Genomic DNA, 27,645 nt, shown 5'->3' with positions numbered 1-27,645 from the left:
AAGAATACTACAAATATACAAAAAATTCATCCCAAAGAAATCATTGAAGATGTGCAAAAGGATTTTTATATGAGATTCATCATACTATTATTGTAGCAAGATCTTGAAGACCTCTTAAATGAACAACAGAAGAGGATGAGGCAAAAAGAATTATAGTACATGTCTTGGATGGAAATCATATACTTGAGCCTTTAAATGTGAAGCTATAAATATAATGAAATGAAATGGAAATGTTTGGAAAGTAGAATCTTATGGTGGGGTCAGAGGATTGTCTTGAAAACAGGAAGCCCATTATTTGATCAATCTCGTGGCCATGTTTCCAGGCTTAGAATCCCTAGGCATCCTGGAAAGGGCCCTGGAATCTCGAGAGAGAAGCCACTGTGGTTTTCAAAATATACAACAACAAACATCTTTTAATTTTTATTTTGAAATAATTTTAGAATTAAAAATAGTAAGAGAGTTCCTGTATATTCTTCATCCACATCCACCTACAGGATAGTTAACAAGATTATGTGCTCTCTTGAGGGTGGTTACACTTCAGGGGTCTGAAAAAGAGACATTTCAAAGGTGTATTAACTTAGATGCACAGAAACAATGGATGGGGCTTGCTTAAGGCCAAGATAAACCTTTTACTAAAGAAGTTATATGCCTGGGATGAGACTACCCACCATAACCTACCCAATTAGGAATTTATGATCAATCACCATATGAGGTTACTTTTGATTAGATTTATTACAGTGCCCCTCCCTTTTTTGTCCAAAAGGGCTTTGTGAGCAATTAAGAGGAGGCAGGTATCTCCATGATAGCAACAAGCAAAACAGGAAAGAAACAGCTAAGGAGAGCCCATCTAAGGGGTTACTTCAGAGCAAGCTGCAAAGACTACCCTCAAAGCTTACCTACCCCATACAAAAGGCCTGACTTTAATTGGATAAAACTATGGAACAAATTATGCCCTACGGCATTGTCAAAAATTAGTTTAGATTAACAGCTGGGTATGGTATCAATATAGGCATACCAACCAGAAATTAAACTAGGAGATCAGGGAAAGAAACAAAGAGAGCCTGGATAAAAGTAAGGTCATTTCAGTGTGTCTGTGCTCATGCCTAAGGCTGAACCCTCTGAAGAGGTTCGTGAGGCAGAAATAGATTTGACTAAATTAGTATAATCAAGTCACTAAACAAACAAGCAAACAACAACAAAAATGGGCAGATCAGTACCTAGAGTTGCTACAATGTTATATAAAATGTCCAGTTTTCAACAACGAATTATGTGACATGCAAAGAAACAAAAAGATGTGACCCATATGTGGGGTGGGGTGGGGAAAAGGAAACAGAAACTGCCTGTTAGAGGGCCCAAATGCTGGACCTAGCAGATAAAGATTTCAAAGTGGTTATTATACATTTGTTCAAAGAAGTAAAAGAAATCATGTATAAAGACTTAAGGGAAGGTATGATACTGTGTTTCCCCAAAATATGAGCTAGCCGGACAATCAGCTCTAAAGAGCCTTTTGGAGCAAAAATTAATATAAGACCCGGTATTATATTATATTATATTATATTATATTATATTACATTACGTTATATTATATTGTATTATATTATACCGGGTCTTATATTATAGTAAAATAAGACCAGGTCTTATGTTAATTCTTGCTCCAAAAGACGCACGAGAGCTGATTGTCCAGCTAGGTCTTATTTTCGGGGAAACACGGTATGTAACAGTATTTCATCAAATAGAAAATGTCAATAAAGAAATAAAATTACCAAAAAAAAAATGACCAAATGGAAATCCCAGAGTTGAAAAGTACAATAACCAAAATGAAAATATTTCACCAGAAGGGCCAATAGTAGATTTGAACTGGCAGAAAAAAATAATCAGTGAACTAGAAGAGAGATCAATACAGATTATGCAATCTGAAGAACAGACAGTAAAAGGAATCAAGAAAAACGAACACAGCATCAGAGAAATATGGGACACCATTAGGTTCACTGACATATGTGCAATGGGAGTATCAGAAGAAGTGGATACAGGGCCAGCCCGGTGGCTCAGGCGGTTAGAGCTCCATGCTCCTAACTCCGAAGGCTGCCGGTTCGATTCCCACATGGGCCAGTGGGCTCTCGACCACAAGGTTGCCAGTTCAATCCCTCGACTCCCGCAAGGGATGGTGGGCTGCGCCCCCTGCAACTAGCAACAGCAACTGGACCTGGAGCTGAGCTGCGCCCTCCACAACTAAGACTAAAAGGACAATAACTTGAAGCTGAATGACACCCTCCACAACTAAGATTGAAAGGACAACAACCTGACTTGGAAAAAAAGAAAGTCCTGGAAGTACACACTGTTCCCCAATAAAGTCCTGTTCCCCTTCCCCAATAAAAAAAATAAATAAGTGAAAAAAAAAGAAGTGGAGACAGAGAGAGGAGCAGAAAAATTATTCTAAGAAATAATAGCTAAAAACATTCTAAATTTGGTTAATGAACTTTTAATCCACATGTTCAAGAAGCTTAATGAACTCCAAATAGGATAAATGCAAAGAGATTAATACCCAGACATATCATAGTCAAAATGTCAAAATCCAAAGAGAAAACATTGCAAGCACAAATGTAATTGCAGAACAAGCTCAAAATGGTCCTATCCTGTTCAAGGAGATACTGAGTTGCTTTTCAGAGACTACAGACCAAGACTGCAAGTCGTGCAGTCAGGGCATGTGCAGAGGAGAGAACTTTAGCCTCCAGCTGCACCTGGAACCAAAGTCTTGTCCCCCAACTCATGGAATCAAAGAACCAGGACATAACCGGAACTTGAACACCGGAACACTTTCAGAAGCCAAGGGCCCATTGTCCAGGAAGATCCGGTGTTGATGCCCCTTTACCATCAATGATCAAGATCCAAGGTCCTCCAATTAAAACTTGCCCCATCAGAACTTCCACATACCTGTTCCCCCTTGCCCCTTAAAAACCATTGGCCTGGTCCAGCGAGCAAGATGGCATTGAAGCACCACGAGGTTTTCCATCTTCTCATTTGGGCGCCTTCTCAATCAATAAACCTTTCCTTACTCCAAACTCTATGATGTTTTGAGTTTTGTCCAAGCATCAGGCACACGGATTTCGGTCTGGTAACCAATGAGAAAAATCACTCTTTACATACAAGGTAACCCCAGTAACATTATAAGCTGATTTACTATCAGAAGCAATGGGTTCAGTAGACAGCTAAAATCATTCTTAATGTGAAAGTTTGAATAGTTTCTATCCAAGATCAGAAACAAAACAACAATGCTGCTCTTGCTACTTCTATTTAATATTGTCCTTGAAGTTCTAATCAGGAAAGATAGACAAGAAAAAAGAAATTAAAGGTATCCAAATAGGAAAGGAAGAAGTAAAACCATCTCTATTGCAGATGACATTCTATAGAAAATTCTAGGAATCCACTAAAAAGCTATCAGAACTAATAAGCAAGTTTGGCAAGGTTACAGGATTGATCAGTATACAAAAATCAATTGTATTTCTATAAGCAAAATAAAAATGAAATTAAGAAAATAATTCCATTTACAAAAGCCTTAAAATAATAAAATACCTAGAAATAAATTTAACAAAAGAAGTGTAACAAATGTACTGTGAAAACTACAAAACATTGTTGAAAGAAATTACAGAAGACCTAAATAAATGGAGAGACATCCAACATTGACTTGTGCTAGATTCTCAGGCTGACCCTGTCCATTGCTCTCCTGCAGCTCCCATCCTATTAAGCTATCCTCTCCCTCCCCAAGGTTCCTTAAGCAAGTCTCCAGCTCATGGAGTTTTTAAGCTCCTCAAAAAACCCAAGGTATTTCACAACTTACTGTATTTGCCATGCTGGGAACTCCGAGTGGGAAGCAAGGGGGCCTTCCATGACAGGAGATTTTCCGTGACATTACTGTCTTTTTTATTTTTGACATTACTGTCTTTACAGTCCAACATGCTACCTGCTGGGGGATGGCAGAGGCTATGAAACCTGTTTAGTGAATCTCCATAGAAGCCACGTAGGTCCCGCCCCCTAATTTAACGATCTAGCTTTCATCTCTTTGAACTTACGTCGGGCTTTGACCACCATTTAACTACCTAGGCAGTGTCCTTTCAAGGCTTTGCCCACAGAAATAACTGTCTTTATCCCGCCTTCTTAAATAATAATCCTGGGACCGGCTACTTGAATCATCCTCCAGACCTTCCTACTTCCCTCTAAACACGCAGACCCTGCCCCTCAAATAACACCCTAGGCCCATCCGGGAGGGCGCACTCTCCAGGATTCGACTCCTGAACATTCCAGGCGCCACCCTCTAATTAGCCTACACACCTCAGCCATTCCCGACATTTCGAGCCCCGCCCACAATGCATTTATAGGGCCCACCCTCTAGACACCATTCCAGTCCCACCCCTTAGCTAAGTGGCGGCCACCAACACGCTCCAGGCCCCGCCTCCTCAGAAATGCCATTCTAAGCCTCGCTGACCTCGCTGGGGATAACCATCCATCCTCGAACCCTCATCTAATCTTCCAACACTCACCTACGGTACTGCAATAACCCTCCCAGGGTCACCTCCTAGAGGAATAAGCTAGCATAACCCCAAGGCCCCGCCCCCCGAGTCTCCCTCCGAGCCCCGCTCCCCTAACTCACACCTGCCACCTCAGAACTCAGCTGTACTCCAACCCCGCCCCCGGGGGAGGCCCCGCCCCCGACACTCACCGTCCTTGGGGAGCAGGCGCAATGTGGCGCCCGCCTTGCGTACCAGTACCGCCACGTCCGCCGCAGCTCTGGCCGCCAGGGGTCGCGCATCCAGCCGCGCCAGGAGCCGCCAGGCTCTGGGGCTCGCCCGCTGGGGAGGGCGGCGGCCTGGGAGGGGGGAAAAGAACCGGTCAACACCCACCCCGAGCCTCGGCGAACCCCCACACTCCCCGACGTCCGAAGACTAGAATGCCCCTAGAACTCCCAGAGCCCCGACCACTCCCTCCATAGTCCCAGGGGTCGCCGACTGTCCCTGTCATCTCCCGCGACCCCCAACCATCGCGGGTACGCGCGTGGACCCCCGCCGGCCCCCACGATATCCCTAGAGACAGCTCTTTGACCGCAGTATTCCTGGACACTCCGAACACTCTTGTGACTATCTCTGGACGTCTCCGACTGCCCCCTCATAACCTCCTATTCCAAACTCTTAACCCCGCAATATCGAGAGGGACCCCGATTCCCCCAGATGTCCCAAGAGAACACGGTCTGACCCCCTGTGGCCCTGAGACCCTCGACTCCCCCTCCAGATACCCTAGGCAACCTTGGTGGCCCACGTAGCCCCAACTGCCCCTCCACTTATCCCTAGAGGCCCCCGCCTAAGCCCCCGCAATTCACCAGAGACCGTGAGTGCCCAGGTGTCCCCAGTGACCCCGGGCAGACCTCTCCGGCACATCTCCGGAGACCCCTGAGAGCCCCCGAAGCCGGTGCGCGGCCCTGCGGCGCGGGTGTGGGTGCGGGTAGCGGGCCACGAGCCCAGCCGGGGTCGCTGGGTCCATACCCGCCGCCGCCGCCGCCGCCGCCGCCGCCGCCGCCGCCGCCGCCGCTCGGGCACCAGGCCTGCCTTGTTTACCACCTGTCGGAAGGCAACTGGAAGGAGCAGACAGGCGGGGCGAGGTGTGGCGGGGAAGCGCCTACCCCATCCCCACCCCCGTACCTCCTCTGCTCCCCCTAGGGTCCGTGGCGACCCCCGCGCGTGGCTCCATGACTTGGAGTCGCTCGGGTGGACGCACGGCCGCCAGCGACGCGTTTTGAGCTCCCGCGCGCGCTCACCTGGCTGGCCGCCCGGGTCTAGACTCGGTGAGGCCGACCTGTCCCGTGCTCGGCGCCACAGCCCGCACGGTGACCTACCTGGCCGGCAGGCAAGGAGGCCTGGCTGCGGGCGCCAGCGCTTGGCCTCGCTCAGCCTCGGGGCGTGCCTCTGTTATCCCAGGGCCCTGGGCTGGATTCCACCTTCCACCCGGGGGATGTTGTTATTCCACGTGTGAGAAGGGGAAGTCGAGGCCCAGAAAAGTTAAAGGCCCCGCCGGAGCCCTGACACCTAAAAACCCGGATGCAGAACTGGAGCCTGAGTTACCTGGGAATTCTGCAGTCTCCAGCAGAGCTTTGCACATAGTAGGCACTCAGTAAATTTACAGTGAGTGTCTGCCTAAGCCAGATCCCTACTGGAGAACTGGAAGAGTACGGTGGGCTGGGGAGGCGGCGCCCTTGGAGTCTTTCTGGCCATGGGAGGGCTTGGGGCCCTAAGTCTAATAGGGTTGGGGGTGCTCAAAAACCCGGGAAGGGCAGGTCTCCCGGAGACTGGAGGGGTGGTAGGGGCCTGCACTTGAGGAGGCTTTGAAGGCACCTGGGTGGGAGGGGATGCCAGCCAATGAGAGGAGAGAAATGGGGCGTCTTCTAAGTTTGAGAGGGGCGTTTTGGGGACACAGGCCCCAAGGGGGGAGCGCTGGGGCACAGTCTACTGTAGTGGAGAAGCAATGGGGAACAGTGAGAGATGGCCTGTGGTCACTGCTTTGTGGAAGAAGAAACTGAGGCCTGGAGGGCCTCAGGCACCTGCCCACTCTGACTCCTGAAGATAACCAAGAGTGACAGAGTGGATCCCAGTTCAGGCAGGTGGAGGCTCAGAGAGGTCAGTGACCCTGGTGAACAGCAATGCCTTGCAGATTTGGGGTACTCCCCAGGAGAGGAGCGAGGGGACTGGGCCTTGGAAGAAAGCGGGAAGGCTTCCCAGTGAAGGAGAAGACGTGGGAGCCTAGCTAGGGTGGACAAAAGACTGGGAAGGGTCTCCCAGACAGAGGGCATAGCATGGGCAAAGGCAGGACAGTAGGAAAAACAATGGGCATATATGGGGAGCTGTGACAGATCGATGTATTTGCCACAAAAGGGACAGAGCAGTGAAGGAGGTCCGGTGTATCACCCTCAGGCAAGGTCAGATCAGACAACACTGGGACCCTAAAGTGGGTGAGAGAGGTTGTCCAGCCAGCCAGAATGCACATCAGGACACAGTGCATCCGCAGCCCACAGTGAAACAGTCATGGACCAGGTGAATGTTGGGGGTGAGCTGCCTGAGATGGGAGCTGTTGTCGCCTGGCTGCTGGGCCCTGGGTGGGTGCCTGAGGCCCTCCAGGCCTCAGTTTCTTCTTCCACAAAGCAGTGACCACAGGCCATCTCTCACTGTTCCCCATTGCTTCTCCACTACAGTAGACTGTGCCCCAGCGCTCCCCCCTTGGGGCCTGTGTCCCCAAAACGCCCCTCTCAAACTTAGAAGACGCCCCATTTCTCTCCTCTCATTGGCTGGCATCCCCTCCCACCCAGGTGCCTTCAAAGCCTCCTCAAGTGCAGGCCCCTACCACCCCTCCAGTCTCCGGGAGACCTGCCCTTCCCGGGTTTTTGAGCACCCCCAACCCTATTAGACTTAGGGCCCCAAGCCCTCCCATGGCCAGAAAGACTCCAAGGGCGCCGCCTCCCCAGCCCACCGTACTCTTCCAGTTCTCCAGTAGGGATCTGGCTTAGGCAGACACTCACTGTAAATTTACTGAGTGCCTACTATGTGCAAAGCTCTGCTGGAGACTGCAGAATTCCCAGGTAACTCAGGCTCCAGTTCTGCATCCGGGTTTTTAGGTGTCAGGGCTCCGGCGGGGCCTTTAACTTTTCTGGGCCTCGACTTCCCCTTCTCACACGTGGAATAACAACATCCCCCGGGTGGAAGGTGGAATCCAGCCCAGGGCCCTGGGATAACAGAGGCACGCCCCGAGGCTGAGCGAGGCCAAGCGCTGGCGCCCGCAGCCAGGCCTCCTTGCCTGCCGGCCAGGTAGGTCACCGTGCGGGCTGTGGCGCCGAGCACGGGACAGGTCGGCCTCACCGAGTCTAGACCCGGGCGGCCAGCCAGGTGAGCGCGCGCGGGAGCTCAAAACGCGTCGCTGGCGGCCGTGCGTCCACCCGAGCGACTCCAAGTCATGGAGCCACGCGCGGGGGTCGCCACGGACCCTAGGGGGAGCAGAGGAGGTACGGGGGTGGGGATGGGGTAGGCGCTTCCCCGCCACACCTCGCCCCGCCTGTCTGCTCCTTCCAGTTGCCTTCCGACAGGTGGTAAACAAGGCAGGCCTGGTGCCCGAGCGGCGGCGGCGGCGGCGGCGGCGGCGGCGGCGGCGGCGGGTATGGACCCAGCGACCCCGGCTGGGCTCGTGGCCCGCTACCCGCACCCACACCCGCGCCGCAGGGCCGCGCACCGGCTTCGGGGGCTCTCAGGGGTCTCCGGAGATGTGCCGGAGAGGTCTGCCCGGGGTCACTGGGGACACCTGGGCACTCACGGTCTCTGGTGAATTGCGGGGGCTTAGGCGGGGGCCTCTAGGGATAAGTGGAGGGGCAGTTGGGGCTACGTGGGCCACCAAGGTTGCCTAGGGTATCTGGAAGGGGAGTCGAGGGTCTCAGGGCCACAGGGGGTCAGACCGTGTTCTCTTGGGACATCTGGGGGAATCGGGGTCCCTCTCGATATTGCGGGGTTAAGAGTTTGGAATAGGAGGTTATGAGGGGGCAGTCGGAGACGTCCAGAGATAGTCACAAGAGTGTTCGGAGTGTCCAGGAATACTGCGGTCAAAGAGCTGTCTCTAGGGATATCGTGGGGGCCGGCGGGGGTCCACGCGCGTACCCGCGATGGTTGGGGGTCGCGGGAGATGACAGGGACAGTCGGCGACCCCTGGGACTATGGAGGGAGTGGTCGGGGCTCTGGGAGTTCTAAGGGCATTCTAGTCTTCGGACGTCGGGGAGTGTGGGGGTTCGCCGAGGCTCGGGGTGGGTGTTGACCGGTTCTTTTCCCCCCTCCCAGGCCGCCGCCCTCCCCAGCGGGCGAGCCCCAGAGCCTGGCGGCTCCTGGCGCGGCTGGATGCGCGACCCCTGGCGGCCAGAGCTGCGGCGGACGTGGCGGTACTGGTACGCAAGGCGGGCGCCACATTGCGCCTGCTCCCCAAGGACGGTGAGTGTCGGGGGCGGGGCCTCCCCCGGGGGCGGGGTTGGAGTACAGCTGAGTTCTGAGGTGGCAGGTGTGAGTTAGGGGAGCGGGGCTCGGAGGGAGACTCGGGGGGCGGGGCCTTGGGGTTATGCTAGCTTATTCCTCTAGGAGGTGACCCTGGGAGGGTTATTGCAGTACCGTAGGTGAGTGTTGGAAGATTAGATGAGGGTTCGAGGATGGATGGTTATCCCCAGCGAGGTCAGCGAGGCTTAGAATGGCATTTCTGAGGAGGCGGGGCCTGGAGCGTGTTGGTGGCCGCCACTTAGCTAAGGGGTGGGACTGGAATGGTGTCTAGAGGGTGGGCCCTATAAATGCATTGTGGGCGGGGCTCGAAATGTCGGGAATGGCTGAGGTGTGTAGGCTAATTAGAGGGTGGCGCCTGGAATGTTCAGGAGTCGAATCCTGGAGAGTGCGCCCTCCCGGATGGGCCTAGGGTGTTATTTGAGGGGCAGGGTCTGCGTGTTTAGAGGGAAGTAGGAAGGTCTGGAGGATGATTCAAGTAGCCGGTCCCAGGATTATTATTTAAGAAGGCGGGATAAGGACAGTTATTTGAGTGTGAGGAGGCTAGTGAAATGGGTGGCAATCTGTCTGTGGAATCTAGAAGCAAGGCAATGAGAAGAGGCTAGAATGACAAGTCAAGGGACAGGACATAGGTAGTTTACATGGAATTCGACCCTGACTCCCTCTTACATCCCACAGCCAGTAGCGAGCTGGATTCTGCAGACATAGAGGTCACGGACAGTCGCCTGCCTAATCCCGCTTTATTGGAACACCGCCCCCAGGTACCACCTCGCCCTCCTAATCGAGGCCACGTGCCTCGCGACTGGCAATGTATGTACACTCATGTCCTTACTCCAGCATCATCGGTCAGAGACCTTGGGTACGTGTGCCAGGCCACCACAAGTGACTCAGGTTAAGGCACGTTGTGGTTCGAAGCTGCCCCAGGCCTCTGGTCGTTTCTGTGTGGAGCTGGTTCGTGATTCTGCAGGCTTTGGCCTCACATTAAGTGGAGGCCGCGATGCAGTCGGCAACGCTCCACTGGCAGTACGCCGCCTGCTGAAGGACGGGCCCGCAGAACGCTGTGGTCGCTTGCGGGTGAGCCACAAGGCATTCTCCATTCCATGGCGTTATAGCCTTCTCATCCTTTGTCTGGTGCTCTCAATTTGCCCTTCTTATAACACCCCTCACCTTGCCCTGTTGCAGGCCGGCGACCTCGTGCTCCACATCAATGGAGAGTCAACTCAGGGCCTCACCCATGACCAGGTCGTGGAACGGATTCGCACAGGCGGCCCCCGGCTCCGCCTGGTGCTAAGCAGGCCTCTTGAAACACACCCAGGCAAGTCTGAGAGGGTGGGAGGGCCCCAGTAAGGACATGATGGGTTTTCCATAGGAGAGGGGTCTGAGTTCTGTGAAGGGAAGGAGAGAGTCCCAGACTGGTGAGATTGGGTGGTCTCAGTGGGGAGGGTTGGGGGTCAGTGTCTGTGAGAGCGTCATGGCATTCTCAAAACTGGGAGAGGGGAGGACAGGCTTCCAGGATGAATATAAAGGTGGATTTCAAAGAGGAGGCTTTCAAAGTACTAGGAGGGGAGAGGAAGGAAGGGGTCTGGTGTAAAAGCAGGTATTCATACGGAAGGGTCATGCCCCTCAGAGGGGAAGAGGCAGTGGGTCTCAGCGGGGAGGGGATGGGGCTGGGATGCAGAGGGTAGGGGGTCTAGTTTCTAAAGACAAGGAGTCTAAGGGAAAGGGCTGGGAGCAGAGGGAGGTGGGTTGAGCAAGGGGAGAGTTTAGGGATCTAGATGGGAGGGGTTTGGCATCTAGAAGGTCAGGGTTTGCTTCCTTTAGGGATTGTGGGAAATGATTTCTTAGGGGCGTGTTCTGGATCTAGAAGGGGCGGGGTCTTGGAAAAGTTGGTGTGTGGGGAGGTCGTGAGGGGGTGGTGTCGGTTCCCAAAGAGTAAGTCCAGGCCTTGATGGAAGGTTTCTCTAAGGGTTGGTTTCTCTGTCTGCCTCAACCCTTGGAGTCTCCTGGCCACCTTTGGCCAAGGGACCTAGCTCTCCGTTCCCCACCCTAGCCCCATCTAACTTTCAGTCCTACCATCCCCAGGTCGCAGCCCAGATTCTGGGGGACCAGAGGTGATGAGGTCTTGTAGTGCCAGCGTTTCCCCACTTCAGCACCCTCAATCTACGAGGCCCAAAACCGGGGGCAGCCCAGCACCTAGCCCAGAGGGGTCAGCGGACGGCCCCACGGTTCCTCGTCTTGAGCGCCGCACGGAGGACCCGGACCACCGAACCCCGGGTTCCCCGGGACCCTGGCTGGTGCCGAGTGAGGAACGGCTTTCACGGGCTCTAGGGGTCCCCGGGGCCGCGCAGCTCGCCCTGGAGACGGCAGCTGGAAGGCGGAGGCACTGAGCACAGTCTGATGGCTGGGTGCTCACTTGGTAGTGTCCCACTTGGATTTATCTGGTGTGTTCTGCCAACCGCGCACTAGTATCGCAGGCGGAACTACCACTTGGCCTTGTCCCCACTCCTACTGCGCAGTCGACCAGCCCGTGCTCCCCTCGCGGCGTCAGTGGTACAGCCCTCCTTGACTCGCCTTCCTGCACTTCTTGTTTCGGGCGGGGGAGGCAATAAAAATGGTCAGATCCTGTCTTGACTTGCCAGGTGCTCTAGTCCGGGTGGGGCTCCCGAGTCCACCCAGTAAAGGAGGGGGTGGATTGATCCGCTTTGGAGGAGGGCCTCTTCTGGCAACCACACTGTGAAGTGCTGTTTCTTTCATGCCTCTAGAGGGGTCTGCTTTTGCTGGTCCTCAGCCTGCTGTGCTTTCTCCCCACTCCGTTTCTCTTCACCAATTCCTGCTTCTCAACCCATTCATTCATTTCACTTTTTTGGAGGTGTGCAGGGCTAACAGATAATTATTCCGCGTGGCGTGGGGAATGCAGAAGTGGGCCTGTTGTGGCGAGAGTGCACCAGTATACCCACAGCCCTGGCCAGGAATCATCCAGACCCTCAGAGGCCCGACGGACAGCAAGGCTAGAAGCCCCGCGTCTTCCTTTGTCGGGAGCCTGCGGTCTCTCGCTTCCAGCCTGATTGGTCAGCTTTCGCTGCCCTGTAGATTGACACCCTAAGGGCATGTGCTGGGGCCCTGGAGCCCCCTTTGGGGCGGAGCTGGGAAGGTGTGAGTCAGCGGTCCCAGCGAAAAAGGCTCTTAGAACATTTGGGCGGCATCCCCCACCCCCTTCCATACATGGTGACAAACTGCTGCGAGCTTGTGTGCACACGCTACACACTGGGCGTTCCCGGTCCTGGGAGAGGCCAGAGTTTCCTCCATCCTGGGAACAGAGCCCTAAAGCCGGGGGCTTATACAGCCAGCGGGACTCCAAGCAGGGTATCCCCGAAGCCAGTGCTGGCCCAAGCCAGAAATGTCCAGTCACCTCCGCTTTCACCACATCCTGAACACATGGCCCCATCCTCTCCAACGACGGAAGCTGTGGTCAGGCGGGAGTGGGCAATTCTCACCCCTATGGGGAGAGGCCAGAAGTGGGGAGAGAAATTAAACGACCCGAGTGTGAGCGTCCAAGGTGGCACTGGGAAAAAGAGGAGGACTGAAAAGCCAGGCTGGAGTTGGGGTATAAAGAGGTGAACCCTTGAATGGTTAGTGCTGTAGACATTGTAGGGGAGTGTGCTGTCCCTGACTCAGGCTGGTGGAGGTGTGGCTCTGTGGCAGTCAGCAAAGGGCTCCAGAGCTGCAGTCCTATAAAACAGTCACACCCAGGAGACTAAGAATAGTAACCCAAGCCACCATTTACTTAGCCTTATCCCTGCTACTGGCTTCACTTGCACTGTCTATTTTCATCTGTTTACACATCTACTCAATAATCCTGATATGTCCATTTCACAAAGGAGGGAAGTGATGCCCAAAGAGTATATATAGCTGGGGTGTGTGTGTGTGGGGGGGGGGGGTTGAAGCAAGATTTAATCAAGAGCTCATTCCTAAACCTTAATCTCACCTGCATTTGACAAGTATTAACTGAACTTCAGCTGTTTACCTTGCACTGTGTGTGATAGGCATTGGGGAGATGCTTGGAGGAACAAAACAAAAATTTCTACCCTTGTGTAGCTGATGTACTGACATATTGAAAATGAGTAATTTCAGAGAGAAGTGAGAGTTATAAAGATAGCAAAAGGAGGTTGTGTTGGGGGAAGTAATGATGGTGGGCTGCTGGCCTCTTTGAAGACAACATTTGAGCAGGGACCTGAATGACCAGAAGCCAGATGTATAAAGAGCTGGGGGAACAGCACTGACAGCAGTGGGAACAGCAAGTGCAAAGAGGCTCTGAGGCAGAGCAATTTGTTGTGTTCTAGAAACTCAGGCATGTCCTCACAGACTTAGAAAGCACACACTTAGCAATGGGTAAAAGTATGTTTCACCCCTTCCATTATCCAACCACTCTTTCACTGGGCTGAAAGAGGGGAGTCCCTTCCTTGGTTTTGAGGGGCCCCAAGCTAGGAGGTGGAGAGCAGGCAGGCTCTTGGGTTGAACCATCCTGGCCTTCCAGCCACGACTCTCGCCTCCTCAAATGAGATGAGAATAAAACCAATGTCCAGTTTAGAGAGCGTGCCCCGCAATACACCTCCGGGGAGAGCCAGATTCCAGTGACCAGGTGCCTGTCTCACATGCAGAAGTCCAGGCTGAGTCAGAAATTATTTGCTCAGGATAACACACTCTCCAAATGTTGTCAGCCTTGTTGCCCAGCCTGGCACCCAAGGAGCCTGACCCTTTCATTTTGCAAAGAAGCTCCCAGCAATAAAACCCGTGTTCCTTCATTCTTCATCTAGGGATGGGCTAACAGCCCCTTCTTAGAACCAGAAAATGGAGGCCCAGCACTTAGGGCCGCGACTTCCCTCGGACTGCAGAACAGAGAATCAGACAGAACCTGGGCTCTGACACTATTCATAATGTCAGTCCCCATTTACTGAGCAGCTTGAAGCTCACTAGGCCCTGTTCTCTCTCAGCTTGGGTGTGCACTGCTGTGGTCTCATTCCCATCACTGCTAAGAGGTTTATTCTATGGTCCACAATCCTTTATCCACAATTCCAAAGTTCTGGAAGCTCCAGAAACCAACAGTTTCCCCACAATTTGGCACCATTTGGCTACGAAACCTGACCTGACTTAATGAAGCACAATTTTCAGTACGGGCTTATCCCACCTTATTGTCAATATCCACACCTTTGCTTGAGGAAATATTAACTTTTTGTTGTTGTTGCTGTTGTTTTTGTTTTTAAACAGGGCTTCCTCAGACCCCACTGAGAGTGTTAAGTAATATACAATATATGCACCAGGAAAACTTTCTAAAATTCGAAATATTCTTAATTCTGGAAAAATACCTGAGTTTCACCAGGGCCTCCACCATTTTTACAGCTAAGGAAACTGAGTCACTCCCTCCCAAAGGCAGCTCCTCCCGGTTGAGATGCAGCAGCCCCAGAAGCATTTGTATCCGAAAAGGGCAAGTATCTCGCCATTACCGCTCAAGGTACCCCGAACTGCCAAGCCTCAGAGGCTGGCGTCCCTGGAGATGTAGCGCCCCGGTGGGAAGTATCCAGGGTGGGCGGGGCGAGGGGGCTTCCGGGGCGGCTGCCACCTGGCCCGCCCCCCCCCCCGCCCCGCCCGCTTCTGCGCCGCGCGGTGATTCACTGCCTCCGTCGCCCCGGGGCCCCCTTCCCGGCCAGACGGCGGGCAAGACGGCTGGGTGTGCAGTGTCCTCGAACCTGCGAACAAGCGAGCAGATCCTCCGTGCCTCTAGGGACTCCAGCCCACGCCATGGCGGATTCTGAGCGCCTTTCGGCCCCTGGCTGCTGGGCTGCCTGCACCAACTTCTTGCGCACCCCCAAAGGAATTCTTCTGATTGCTGAGATTGTGAGCGTCCTGGGACAGGCGGGTGGGGTGGCTGGATCACTCAGAGCCAGAAAGCCCCCGGTGAAGCAGGCGCGTGGCGGGGTGCTCTGGGCCGTGGGGTGGGGGTGTGTGGGTTAGTGTCCGAGGGCCGAAACCAGGGGTGCAGGGCGAGTCAATGGGGTTTGGAGAAGGTGGTCGCGAGCTGCTGGACCACGGGGTGAGGTCAGGGGTCCATGGCGCATATGGTGGGGGCCGTGGAGGGAGACCGCTTGAACTCATTGGTGGACTCACTGAAGGGGTCCCAGGGGCCTGGGAGTCGGGGGGGCTTCCTGTGGCAGGGCGTGGCACGGCCTGGGTACAGTCGGGCGGGCTGGCGGCTCGCCCAGGGGCGGAGCCTGTTGGGGCGGAGCCCCGCGCGCTGGTCCCGCAGGGTAGGGCGCTCCGCTGTTCTCCAGTTCATCCTCGCCCTGCTGCGGTGGAGTGGGAGGTCCTTAGCTATTCGGCTGCTGCGAAGCCTCGGTTTCCCACCCCCCCTCAAAGTGGGCGCTGCCTTTGAGTCACTTGTAAAAGGGGTGAGGCGCCTTTAACCGGAGTCCTGCCCCTCGGGTGTCGCTCTCACCGCTTCCCAAAGGGGTTGCCGGGGGAACCGCACGTCCTGCCCCGTCAAGGCCCCAAGCTGGCTCCAGCAGTGCTCGTAAAACACCTGGCCGGGCCACTCCCCGCAGTCCACCCCTATCTTAGAAGGGAAAAATGGGGAACCGGAGACGCCCAACTCTACCCCTTACTAGCTGGGTGACCCTGGGCAAGTCACTTAATGTCTCTGTGTCACTTTTCTCATCTATAGAAATAAAGATACTAATAACAGTGCCCAGCTTATTAGGTTGTTGGGATGATTAAGTGAATTAATACTTGTCCAGCTCTTAGAACAATATTTGGAACACAGTGAGCACACAAGAAGTGTTCAGTTATGATTGTCATGTTCCCCATCCTGGTAGGCATCTGAGTTTGAGACCCCTGATTTCAACCCATCTCCTCAGCCCCAGGAGTTAATGGAGGCCCCCTTCCTCATGTCATCCTTCCAGATATTATGCCTGGTGATTCTGATTTGCTTCAGCACCTCCACATCAGCATACTCCTCTCTGTCAGTGGTTGAGATGATCCTTGCTGCTGTCTTCTTTGTCATCTACATGTGTGACCTGCACACCAAGATACAGATCATCAACTGGCCTTGGAGTGTGAGAAAGGGGCCAGAAATGGCAATGCGAGGGAAGGGCCCAGGTACTTGGGATTGTCCGGGAACTCTGGACACTCATTGACTTCCCTCTTCTCCCTACCCCTTACAGGATTTCTTCCGAACCCTCATAGCAGCCATCCTCTACCTGATCACCTCCATTGTTGTTCTCGTTGAGAGAGGAAATAACTCCAAAATCATCGCAGGGGTAAAGGCCATGGAGGCACCTCCAAAGCGCAGACAGGGGGATTTGGCAGAAAGTATGGGACCCACAGTAGGCCACACTTGTCCTCAGGGCCTGTAGCAAAGTCTGGCCCTGGTCCTGGTTTTCCTTCTAAGACCATCATTTGCTGTAAAAGGCCGTCCCTTGTCTGACACAGGACCTTTGTCAACACACTAGACTGGCATCTGCTAGAACTTTGTCTCAAATGTATACTGTGAATGGTGACACCTATATGTGGGGCCACCATGTGGCCATCCTGTGTTGAGCGCTACCAGGAGGAGTGAAGTTGGGGGTAGTGTCCAGTTTCCTGGCCTTTCCCTGGGGCTCTCTGGCTTCCCCACCTGGGATTTTGGTCACCTTCCTTGCATGGGACAGTCATTGGAGGTGGTGGATACAAGGAGGTATGAGGCTGACCAGCCTAATCCACCCCCACTCCCACTCCCATCCCCACCCCCAGGTACTGGGCCTAATCGCTACGTGCCTTTTTGGCTTTGATGCCTATGTCACCTTCCCCTTGAGGCAGCAAAGACATACAGCAGCCCCTACTGGTAAGTGTGTGTGTGTGTGTGTGTGTGTGTGTGTGTGTGTGTGTAGGGGGTTATTGCTGAGGGGGCTGAGGAGAGAAGGAAAGGGATCTCCCAAGGGCATGAATGCAAGCTCTGTCCCTTTGTTGGTACTTATGGCTTTAGTGCCAATAAGTACTATAAGCTTTAGTGTTCTTGGCTATAAAATGGGCATATGGACCCAACCAATGCTTTCTTTCTTTTCCTCACTTTCAGACCCTGCAGATGGCCCGGTATAAGGTGTAGGTGAACTCTTCATTTCTTTCTGCAACCTGCAAATAACACCTCCATTGAAATGACTCCTCCCAGCCCCTACAACACTCCCAGCCAACACCCAGCCCCCTACTGAAGTACAAGTGCCTTTATTGGGAGAATTTGTCTTCCAGCCTGCCAGTCAACCCTCCTGGGTGTGGCCGCCTTTATGGGTGTGCCTAGGTCCCCCTTCTGCAGTATCTGAAAGGAGACACCAATTCTGCATGGACTATGCCCCACCTAAGCCACAAACTGAGGGAGAAGAGTGCCTCAGATTTTAGACTCCAGGCCCCAGGTTGTGACCCACTCCAAATAACCTCACTGTGGGGGGCAGTTATGTGGAGGGATAAATATAAATAAATAATAAACGGATTGTTGGAATATATGAAAATGAATAAATTAATCCTTTGATCAAATGTGAACAAATCTCAAGCATCAGAATGGGGAAAATTGGGAAGTGGGGACAGCTGGAGAAAGGCCACCAGGCCTGTTTTTTTACACCATGTTAAATTACTTCAATAGTACAAACAAAGGAGGGAGGAAGGAAGGGGATTTATGACTTAGGTTGGGGGATAGATCACCAGCTACACTGACTTGAGAATGGAACCCCCAGGACTGCTTCACCTTCAGGCCACGATGCAGTTCTTGTCTCTGGACTGGCCAGTCATCCCTGGACATGAGTTCCCCCGGGGCGGTGAAGATGGGGAGTTGATATTCTCTGTTACAGTGTCCTGAGCCGGCACTGGCCTGCACAGGTGCGGGGGCAGTGGGATGCGTTCCCCCAGGAAGAAGCCATCGTCCTCTGAGGACTCCGAACTAGAGCTGGAGGGCGAGCTGGAGCAAGATTCTGAGTCCGACCCTGATGCCAAGTCACACTGATGGTGGTGATCGCGGCGGCGGCGGCGGCGGCGGCGGCGGCGATGATGGTGGTGGTGGTGGTGGTGCTGATGGTGGTGGCGGTGACATGTGGGGGACCTGGGAGGGGGACTACGAGGCCTGCGGCGCTGGGCTGGGGGTGCACTCAGGGTCCGCCGCGGGCCTCCCTCAGACACCAGAGGGTCCCGGAAACTGACACGCGGGGCGCTCTGACGACCGAAGGCACCATCTTCGGGGTCTGGTTGGCCCGAGGTCCCTGGGGGTGGCTCCGGGGCGCTGCGGAGCCCCAGCTCAGGCATGGAGTGGCGGTGAGGGGCCCCTCTCAGAAAGCGGGTGGGCTCCTCACCTGCAGCTGGAGAGATGGAAGGAGTCCCTGTATCTGCTTCTGCCCCAAGGGGAGGCCTGTGTAAGGGCCCTCTTTCCCCCATCAGGGCTGGGAAAGTGGGGCAGAGGTCGGAGACGGGCAGTGAAGTGGGGAGTCCGGGAAATATGAGGCCTAGGACAGGCTCTGAGTGGAGGTGGGGAGAGGGAGGTTGGAACGCAGGAGGAGCAGGACTGGATTGGTGCATGGGGGCGTGGCATAGGCTGGAGCAGAAGAGGTTTGTGATGGGGTGGAGGGTCAAAGGTTTGGAGGAAAGGAGGAACTTGGGCTCAAGCAGGTACAAGCTGAGATAGGGGAGGGGAGGGCCTTGTACAGAAGGGGGCAGAACCAGGGTTTAGGAGGGGGTATAGTTTGGGTGGAGACTAGGCTTGGAATGGTTTGGAGGCGGGGCCAGGGATGCCGCAGGTGAAAGGCCTGGGCGAGTCATTGAGAGGGGCCAGGATTGGGGATGGACACTGAGTGGCTGGGCGTGACTCGAAGGTTAACTCACCAGGCGCTGGCTCGGTGCTGGCGCCTTTGGTGGAGGTCTCGGACGCCCCCTCCACAGCAGAGAAAGAGGCTGTGGAGGCTGTGAGCGGTGGGGGGACTGTGCCCGCGCTCCAGCTGCGGCGGCCGGGCCCCGGAGCCGGGGGCTCGGACCCCAGGCTGCAGGCTCGCGAGCAGAAGATTAGGCCACGGCGTGGCAGGAAGGGGCGGCCCAGCAGGGCTCGCCCGCAGCGACTACAGCAGAAGCAGCGGTCTGAGGCATGCCAATGCTGGCCCTCATAAGCCATCTGGCCCTGATCCAGGCCTGTGGGGACGATGTGAGGGGGAAAACTGAGGCAGAGCCCCCAGGCATGTCCCCACCCTTCCTGAGTGGGGCCCTTCTCAGGAAGAAGCAAAGAATCTGAGGCAGGGTACCCGGTGACGCCCTCCCCTGCCACCTCTCCAAAATGGGGCCCTTCTCTGGAGGAAGCAGGAAACCTGAGGTTTGATCCTCATCTCAGAGTTCCTCATGCTCTCCTAGGAACTGGCTGATAAATGTCTCCTCCTCCCCTTCCTTTCTTTCTCAGGGTGCTCCCTCCCAGAGTGGGGGTTGGGCAATTGGACACTAAGATGTGGGTCAGGCTTAGACATTAAGAGGTGGCTTCAGGTAGGAGAGTGAAAGGTGGACCTGAAGAAGAGGCCGTGGTGGTGGGGACAGGGCTTAGAAAGTAGGGCGGGGCCTTGGCGGGAAAGGAGTAGAGCTTAGAGGGTAGGGTGTGGCTTAGAAAGTGTGATGTACCTAGGCTGATGGATAGGGTTTGGCTTGGGGTATGGTGGCTAGACTGAGAGGGTAGCTCTGGGGGGACTGGGGAATTACAGGGCACTCTGGAGGTGGGCCTAAATGTGTAGTGGTGTCTAGTGCCTAGTGCTGTGTAGGTGGGGTTTAGAAAGTCTGGCAGAATGAGGGATACTGGTGATGGGACTTGCAGTGAAGGGTATAGGTCTATAATGCTGGGGCTAGACCGAAAGTATGGGGGACAACCATGGATGGGGCCTGGAGGACAGGAGGAATCTAGGGATGGGCTGTGGCCCAGCTGTCCATCCTCTGTCCAGTGCCACGTTCACCTACCAATGTGTTCCCCACAGCCATCACAGTACTCCGCGTGACGAGCCTCATAGCAGGTGCAGCAGTGGGGGCGGCTCTGACGCATGACATAGCGCTGCCCTCCTAGCGATGTTTCACACTCAAAGCAGCAGAAGTGACCCATGTGCCAGTGCCGGCCCTCGGCCTCCGTGCACTCAGGAGAGAAGATGATCTGTGGCGCAGGCCACCTGTGGCTGTCAGCGAGGCTTGCCCCTGGCCCTGCCCACCCTCCACTCCTACCCCTGGGCAGAGAGGCACAAACCTCATCACAGGCTTGGCAGCGCGGGCGCAGGCGTTCGGCGTGGTGGCGACCACAGTAGACCTTGCCAGCGTGGTAGAAGTAGATGAGGTCCACCAGCAGCTCCCGGCACGTGGAACACACAAAGCACTGGGGGTGCCAGCAGGCACCCAGGCCTGCGCGGCTGGCAAACACTGCAATGTCCCCGCCTCCAATCTGCTTCCCACACTACCAGATGACAAATAGACACCATCATACTTACCAAGATGGTTAGATGGATGGGGATCAGCCAAGGCCTGCGTCATACTTGGGCCTTCCCCATGGCAGACCTTTGTGACTGGCCTCACCCACTGGGTAAATTTGAGACAGGCCCTGCCTACATGGGGGGCGTTACAGGCCAGTCTTGCCCTCGGGAGGTTGGGGAAATCATAGAGACAGGCAAGGCCCAGTGAGGGGACCTTAGTGACAGACCTCACCTAACAGTAGGATCTAAAGTTAGGCTCCACCTAACAGGGGCGGGGCTTGGAGACAAATTCCACCCACTGCCAGGCTCTAGAGACAGGCCCTGCCACTGTGGGTGGGTTCTTAAGGACAAGTCTTGATCACAGCCATGCCCCATGTCCACTGTGTGGAGGGCAGGAAACTAATAAAGAAGGCCTGCTAGGGCCTCCTTAGAGACAAACAGCACCTAACAGTGGGATCTGAGAGACAGGCCCCATCCACCAGGGGGCCCTACACACCGACAACGCTGACCAGGGAGGCCTTAGAAACCATCTTCGCCTAACAGTGAGAAGTGAGGAAAAGAGCCCATCCATCAGAGGGGAAACTAGAGAGACCACTAGGGCTTCAGTGACAGGCCTAATCTTTCCAGGGTCTGAAAGATGGGCCCTGTACCCCCAGGGCTTGGAGCAAAAGCACCACTCACTCCCCGAGGCCCTCCATGACTCACCTCCTCACAGATGGCCCCAGTGATGGTCACTGGGAAGATGCGAACAGTGCCACGCCCCAGATTTTCCCGTTTCCGCTGCTGGCTGAAGGCTCTGAGCTCTTTCTTCTCCTCCTCTTCCAGTGCTGTGCAGTACTGTGCCTAAGGTAGCGGGGGTCAGCCAGGCTCCTCCTCTGATGTCTGCATCCCAACCCTCTTCCGAATGTCATCCACACTCAGAAATTTTACTTCTAGGCCATTGTATAGATGGTGCTTCCTGCCTGAAATACCCACCTCTGACCTCTTCCAAGGTCCAGCTGTGGTTTTGCTAAGGAATGTCCTGATTGCCCCTGACTGTCCACACCTTTCACCTCAGATCACCTTTCCCCCTCTGATCCTGCCCATTTCTGTCTAGCTGCCCAGCATGTGCCCAGGCTGTGCCCCCTACCTGTCACGCCCTTCCTGTCTTCTCCCTCCTCACCTCACTGTCGTGTGGGGGCAGCTGATGGAGCAGCTGCTTGATCCTGTATTTCTCCCCGGGACTGTTGACATAGGGGACCTTGTCCTCCGGGAGGCAGCTGAAAAATTGGTATACCTGGGAGGAAATGGAGGATGAGAGAAAACAATTGAGACTAGGAGTGAGCTGGAATGCAGTGTGATGGTGGTTCCCTACTTCTCTGAGAAAACTAAAATCATCAGAAGGGAACTTCTACTGACTCCTTCCATCTCTCCTTCCTACAAGCCAGATCATTTTCATCACCTCCCAAACAGGCCGAGCATTCCCTCATGTCTTGACCCCACTTTTCCCTATAGCTGTTGCTCTCCTTTTCTCTTTCCCTTTAGAGCACAGTTCCTCAAAAGAGTTATACGCACTCACGGTCTCCATTTTCTCTCCTCGCAATCTCTCCAGACCCCACTCCAGTCAGCCTTCCCTGTCCCTTCAGTCCCTGCCCTTCCTCTAAAGCTCTTCCTGTCACAGATTTCAGTGACATTCACATTGTTAAAGTCATTGTTCAGGTCTCAGTCCTCATCCAACTTGACCCATCAGTAGCACTGGACACAGCTGATGACTTCCTCTTCCTGGAAACACTTTGTTCCCTTGGCTTCCAGGACACCACACCATCCTGGGTTTCCTCCTACCGAAAGGAAACATTGGCCAATTCCTCTGTCCTTTTGTTTTCTCCTCAACCAGCCGACCCCTACATGTGGGAGGGTCCTTAGGCTCAGTCCTTGATCCTCTTACCTCTGTCTCCATTCACTCGTGTGGGAATCACATCCAACCTTATGACTATAAATATCATCTTGCGGCTAATACCTCACAAACGCATGTCTTCAGCCCTGACCTCTCATTTGAAACAACCACTCCGATGTCTAATGGTCATTTCTAACTCCAGATGTCAACACCAAACGTATGCTCTTAGACCTCAAACATGCGCCCACCTTGGCCTGACCCATAGCAGTTAGTCCATCCATCTTTAGGGTCATCTTTGACTCCTCTCTCTAACACACCCACAAACAAATCCTCTCAGGAGCTCCACGTTCAAACTATAACCAGAATCTGACCATCGCTTACTCCTTCCACTGCCAGCACTGTCATCAGCCACCTAGACTATTGCAGTAGCCTCCCCTTCACTGGTCCCCTGCTTCCACCTGCACTCATACAGTCTGTTCTACACTCAGCAGCCAGAGGGATCCCGGTAAATCCTAAGACAAAGCACATTCCATCTCTGCTCACAACTCTCTTGTGGTTTCTCCCTCATTCCAAGTCCAAGTCCTCTCCCCGCCACCTCTCTGACCTCACCTCCACTCTTCCCTACTCACTCTGCTCCAGTCGCACTGGTCTCCTCACACACGCACATTCCTGTCTCAGGGCCTTTGCATTAGTCATTCCCTTTGCCTGGATCTCTCTACCTTTGGATTTCTGTGTGGTTCACTCTTCACCTCCTTCAGGAAGTTCAAACATCATATTCTCACAGAGGATTACTTGGACACCCTATTTACAATTATAAAGTCTCTCTCCATCTCCCCTGCCTTTAAAGAAAGTTTTAACAGACCTTACACCATCTGACATATTTTTACAGGTTTGTGTATTCATTGTTGCTCCCCCTGGAGCATTCAATAACTGTTGAATGAATTAATCAGTGGCGATGTGGTGAATGAAGTGCTGGGATAAGCCTCGAGGTAAGGGATAGAATAGGAGTGGGATGCAACAGGTCCTGAGAAAATGGCCCAGTGATCACTGAGGATTCCCTGTGAATTTTGGGGGCTGACCACCTCTAGATCACAGAGGGGTCAGAAAGACAGGTACGGTCTGACCACACACCCCAGGGTTGCCTCAGAAATAGGTTTCCACCTGAGTGTGTGTCTTTATGCTTGTGTGTGCGCCTATTGGAGAGCAAGAGTGGGTGGTGCCTTCTGGTCACCTGCTCTGGCTTGAGACCAGGGGGCACCCAGGCATACTCCTCTGAGGCACAGCCCGAGTCATCATCAGAGATGGAGTGGCGCTGGAAGTCTGAGATTAGCCGACACATGATGCGTTCCAGGTCCACAGGCACCGCGTGCACAGCATGCTCCTCCCGTGGGCATTTGCAGTGCTGGCAGATCTTTCTGAGGGGGCCGGGATGGGGGTCAGTTACTAAGGGTCAGTCAGCCCACTCGGATCCCTTGGCAGCCCAAGTAAGTTCAACTCAGAGGCAAGGGCATGCAGATCATCACCACCAAAGGACTCTGGGCCTGGGGACAGGGCTGAGAGGAGATGGGGCTGTGAGCCTGGGCACAGGAGGTGGAAGGGTGGCGCTGTGGGGTTTTAAGGCAGTCCGATAACTTTCAACTCTGGGACTTAGGCCTGAGTAGGGGTGAAACTCTGAGCCTGAGACTGGAGTTATACAGCTAGGGGCTTCCCCTCAGGACTGACTCTGGACATTGTGGGGGAACTCTCCCTGGAAACTGGCTCTAACCTGTGCTGAGGCTCTGAACTTGTGGATACGGCTCTGTGGTATTTTATGGGACGTTTTGGGTACAGGACTACAGCAGGAGGAGAGGGCACTAAGTCAGGGAGAGGAGTTCCTAGTCCAAGAAGGAGGGCTGTGCTCAGAGCCCAGGACCGAGGATCTCCCTAGGGATGGGACTCAGGCTTGGGTAGGACAAGTCTAGGGCAGTGTCATGGGTGGAGCTCTCCTGGGAAAGGGATAATAGGGAATGAGTCAGGGGGCAGGGCTCTGAATCAGAGATACAGGCTCTTTCCCCAACTGAGCTTCCTCGGTGAACCCCCCACCCCTTCCCCAGACCCTTACCCCTGGCTCAGGCCTAGGGACCTGGCCTAAATCTCTGGGGAGTTCCCCTGAGGGCGGGGCCCTGATGAAGGCGAGGCCCTGGGATGGTCACCTACCTCCAGCCATGCAGCAGGAAGCCAGGGCACTGCTCCCTGCAGGAATTGCAGGGCTGGCCTCGGTCTGGGTCCTCTGCCTCTGGAGGCTGTAGTGGGCGGGGGCAGACGCGGGACCAGGCGAGTCGCAGAGGCGGGGAGGGAGAAGTCAACGCCCGCCTCTCCACTCCAAGGCCCACGACCGCACGCTGGGGCCTGTCCCACCAGGGCAGCGCTGGGCAGGCTGGGACAACGCCCGGAGCGTGGGGGAGGGGGACACAACAGTGGTAGAGGCGGGAGAGCTGAGGCCACCTCTATATGCCCCCTTGTCAAGGAAGTCTCTTCCCCAGGCCAGCCTCGGACTCCCCCCACCCAGCCTGGACACCTCCCCCCAGTTTCTGACTCCTCCAGGCCTCAAACACCTCCCCCAGAACTCAGTACTTTGCCTGCTCAGAGCACAGAGTCCCTAATCTGGGTGTCTCCCCCAGGCTTCATCTCGGGCCCCTTCTCCACCACGAGGCCAGCAGCACTCCAGTTCCACAGGGTAGGAGTTTGAGACCCCCTCCTTACATGGGATCCACACATGAACCCCTCCCCCAAATGCTGGCTTCACCCTTTCATAGCCAAGGAACTGGACACCCTCCTCCAGGACCTCAGGAGGCCCCTAATCCATTCAGAAACCCCACACCCCAAGAAGCCTTGGCCCTCACCCCTCAGATCCTAGGGCTATTCACTCCTCTGCACCACCAAACACAGACCCCACCTAGAGACCCCCTCCAAAGGAAGAGCGAGACCGAGAGACCCTCCTATCTAGGAACTCAAAGACTCCCTCGCTCAAGTGAAAGCCTGGAAGCTCTCTTTCCCCAAATCCCAATCCCTCCACCCTCATTATTCTGGCACCACCTCACTCTTTAGTTCACCTCCGCCAAGGTACAGGGGGTGGTCCCTTCCCTCAGAAGCTCAAAAGGCCACTGTTTAATCCAGGACCAGGATACCCAATCTTTTGGCCCTCAGAATCCCCTCCCATAATTCACACAAGAGGGGAGCACACTAAGTCCTTGGGGTGCTGATAAAAAGTGTGCGGAGAGGTGATTAGGAAGCATGGGCCCCCAAATCTCCACGTTACTTCATCCACACGCTTCCAGCTACCCCAACCCCTCTGGGAATTCTGGGGATGGGGATTCCCAGACCCTCTGTGGATTCCGATCACCTCCTCGCTATCCCTATCCCCAGCCCCCTCTCCTGAGCTTAAGTTTACCCCTGACGCCCGCTGCTGCCCTGAGTCTCTCTCACCGTGCGCGCCGAGCGGCGCCTTCGGGACCCACGCACGAACATGGCGCTCCCGGGCAGGGTCAAGCCGGGCCGGGTCAGGGGAATGGAATCCTCGCGGCCGTCAGGCTACCGCGCGTCCTGCCTGGAAGCTCTGTTCTGTAAATCTGAAACCGGCGGGGGAGGAGCACGCCTCGCAGCGCCGGCCTCTGGGCAAGTTGTCTCTTTAGGGCTAAGGCGCCCCCTGCCTAGAGGTGAAGGGCACGCAGCCCAGGAGCTCGGTGCAGGAGAGCTCCCCTGCTCTACTGCCAAAGGCTCCAGAACCCCAAGGTGCCACGTGGCCTCTCGCGGGACATTCTAGGGCTTGAGGGCTCTGTAGTGGGGGCCGGGGGATCGAAGTGGCGCCCTGACTGCGAGGGGTGGTGCGCTAGGGTAATTGTATTGGCGTTTCGTGTTGATTTATCTTGGATATTTGGGGGAGGGTTAAAGCTACCTCTTGGCCCCCTCCCCACTGGTGACGTTCTGAGGGACTCTTTCCCCCGGATGAATGCTGCAAGAATGGTCCCCAACTCCATTGCAGCCCCAGCTGGTGCTCCCTCGGCCCCATCAGAGAGCTAGATCTTATACACCCCCACACAACCCCCGCTCCCATCGCTTCAAAGCAAGGATTATTTGAGATTTGTGGGGAGGAGGCTAAAATCACTGGCCAGGTCCCATGCCCTCTTTCCATCGCCCTCCCCATCCTTATAGGCCCAGATGTCATCCCCACTAAATCCTGAGAAATAGATCTTAAAGCCTCCCCTCCCTTGCTCCCATGTTTCTCTCTCCAGTTAGATATCCCTTTCCCTGAGCTCACTCCCAGAGCTGGGAGCCTCTCCTTGGTGTTCTCAAGCTTTGCTCTGTCTCAGGGCTGGGAGGAGAGGGTCCCCCGCCCGCAGTCAGAACTCCGACGAGGGGCCGGGGTCTCTAATTAGGCTCCGCGGAGGCGGCGATCAGCCAGGACTTTCATCATGGGAGCTGGGGATTTCCCGCCCCATTACGCACGTCCCTATCACTTCCCGCCTCTCCTTGCCCCAGGGAGGAGTCGGGGAGGTGTTAAAGGGAATGTGTGAACTAAGGAGTCAACCCGGCGCCCCGCCTACTGGCGGTGCGGCCTAGAGGGTCTCCTGGCTTTCCAGCTGGGGCGGAGACTAGGAAATGGAGAAACAGCCCGGTCTGAAGTATACGAGGCGGGTGGGTAGAGGGAAATCTCCCTGTGAAGTATGGGGTCCTATTCGAACCCGCTGGGGGATGTGAGGACAGAGCTGGGAAGACGCACCGGCTTAGGGACCAGAATTAGCAATGAACCCTAGGGGCCACCGGATGGCTCAGTTGGTTAGAGCGGGAGCTCTTAACAAAGTTGCCAGTTAGATTCCTGCGTGGGATGGTGGGCTGCGCCCCCTGCAACTAAAGATTGAAAACAGCGATTGAAAATGATTGAAACTGCGACTGGCCTTGGAGCTGAGCTGCGCCCTCCACAACTAGATTGAAGGACAACAACTTGGAGCAGATGGGCCCTGGAGAAACACACTGTTCCCCAATATTCCCCAATAAAATTTATTTACTAAAAGGAAAAGAAAAAAAAAGAAATGAACCCTAGAAAGACATGGCTTTCTGTGGCCTGTAGTGGGGCATTGGGCAAGGCTACTCAGAGGGTGACTTAGAACGGCAGGCGAGGCTTCACCGAGGACGCTGCTCGGCCAAACACTGTTGGAGGAGCCTAAAATGGGGTGACTTGAACGGT

General features: G+C 54.7%; 4 protein-coding genes across 5 annotated transcripts; 2 read left to right on the top strand and 2 right to left on the bottom strand.

The window, feature by feature from the left end:
- Positions 1–413: 413 nt before the first annotated feature.
- LOC117016622 (uncharacterized) lies at positions 414–6,144 on the bottom strand. The gene is made up of 5 exons (XM_033096099.1): positions 6,108–6,144; positions 5,369–5,881; positions 4,715–4,861; positions 3,836–3,961; positions 414–545 (listed from the first exon to the last, which is right to left on the bottom strand). The coding sequence occupies exons 1-5, from the start codon at positions 6,142–6,144 to the stop codon at positions 538–540; spliced, it is 831 nt and encodes a 276-aa protein (XP_032951990.1). The 3' UTR covers positions 414–537.
- A 1,762-nt stretch (positions 6,145–7,906) lies between these two features.
- MAGIX (MAGI family member, X-linked) lies at positions 7,907–14,578 on the top strand. 2 transcript variants are annotated; one of them, XM_033104769.1, is made up of 6 exons: positions 7,907–8,035; positions 8,856–9,002; positions 9,738–9,820; positions 9,897–10,133; positions 10,242–10,374; positions 11,142–14,578. In XM_033104769.1, exons 1-6 carry the CDS (start codon positions 7,987–7,989, stop codon positions 11,444–11,446), a joined length of 954 nt encoding a protein of 317 aa, XP_032960660.1. In that variant the 5' UTR covers positions 7,907–7,986; the 3' UTR covers positions 11,447–14,578. The 2 variants fall into 2 exon arrangements, with proteins under 2 accessions (XP_032960660.1, XP_032960670.1); XM_033104779.1 differs by lacking the exon at positions 9,897–10,133.
- A 125-nt stretch (positions 14,579–14,703) lies between these two features.
- Positions 14,704–17,582, top strand: PLP2 (proteolipid protein 2). The gene is made up of 5 exons (XM_033104799.1): positions 14,704–14,951; positions 16,013–16,165; positions 16,274–16,369; positions 16,842–16,932; positions 17,164–17,582. The coding sequence occupies exons 1-5, from the start codon at positions 14,856–14,858 to the stop codon at positions 17,184–17,186; spliced, it is 459 nt and encodes a 152-aa protein (XP_032960690.1). The 5' UTR covers positions 14,704–14,855; the 3' UTR covers positions 17,187–17,582.
- Positions 17,583–17,728: 146 nt separating this feature from the next.
- On the bottom strand, positions 17,729–26,039 carry PRICKLE3 (prickle planar cell polarity protein 3). Its single transcript, XM_033104758.1, has 9 exons — positions 25,887–26,039; positions 24,618–24,703; positions 23,653–23,836; positions 21,711–21,824; positions 21,254–21,391; positions 20,329–20,532; positions 20,052–20,238; positions 18,948–19,247; positions 17,729–18,427 (listed from the first exon to the last, which is right to left on the bottom strand). Exons 1-9 carry the CDS (start codon positions 25,926–25,928, stop codon positions 17,826–17,828), a joined length of 1,857 nt encoding a protein of 618 aa, XP_032960649.1. The 5' UTR covers positions 25,929–26,039; the 3' UTR covers positions 17,729–17,825.
- Positions 26,040–27,645: the final 1,606 nt, after the last annotated feature.

This window comes from Rhinolophus ferrumequinum, chromosome X, assembly GCF_004115265.2.
Source record: "Rhinolophus ferrumequinum isolate MPI-CBG mRhiFer1 chromosome X, mRhiFer1_v1.p, whole genome shotgun sequence".
NCBI lineage: Eukaryota > Metazoa > Chordata > Mammalia > Chiroptera > Rhinolophidae > Rhinolophus > Rhinolophus ferrumequinum.
Note: the sequence above shows the minus strand (reverse complement) of the source record. Positions and strands in the feature narration are given on the sequence as shown.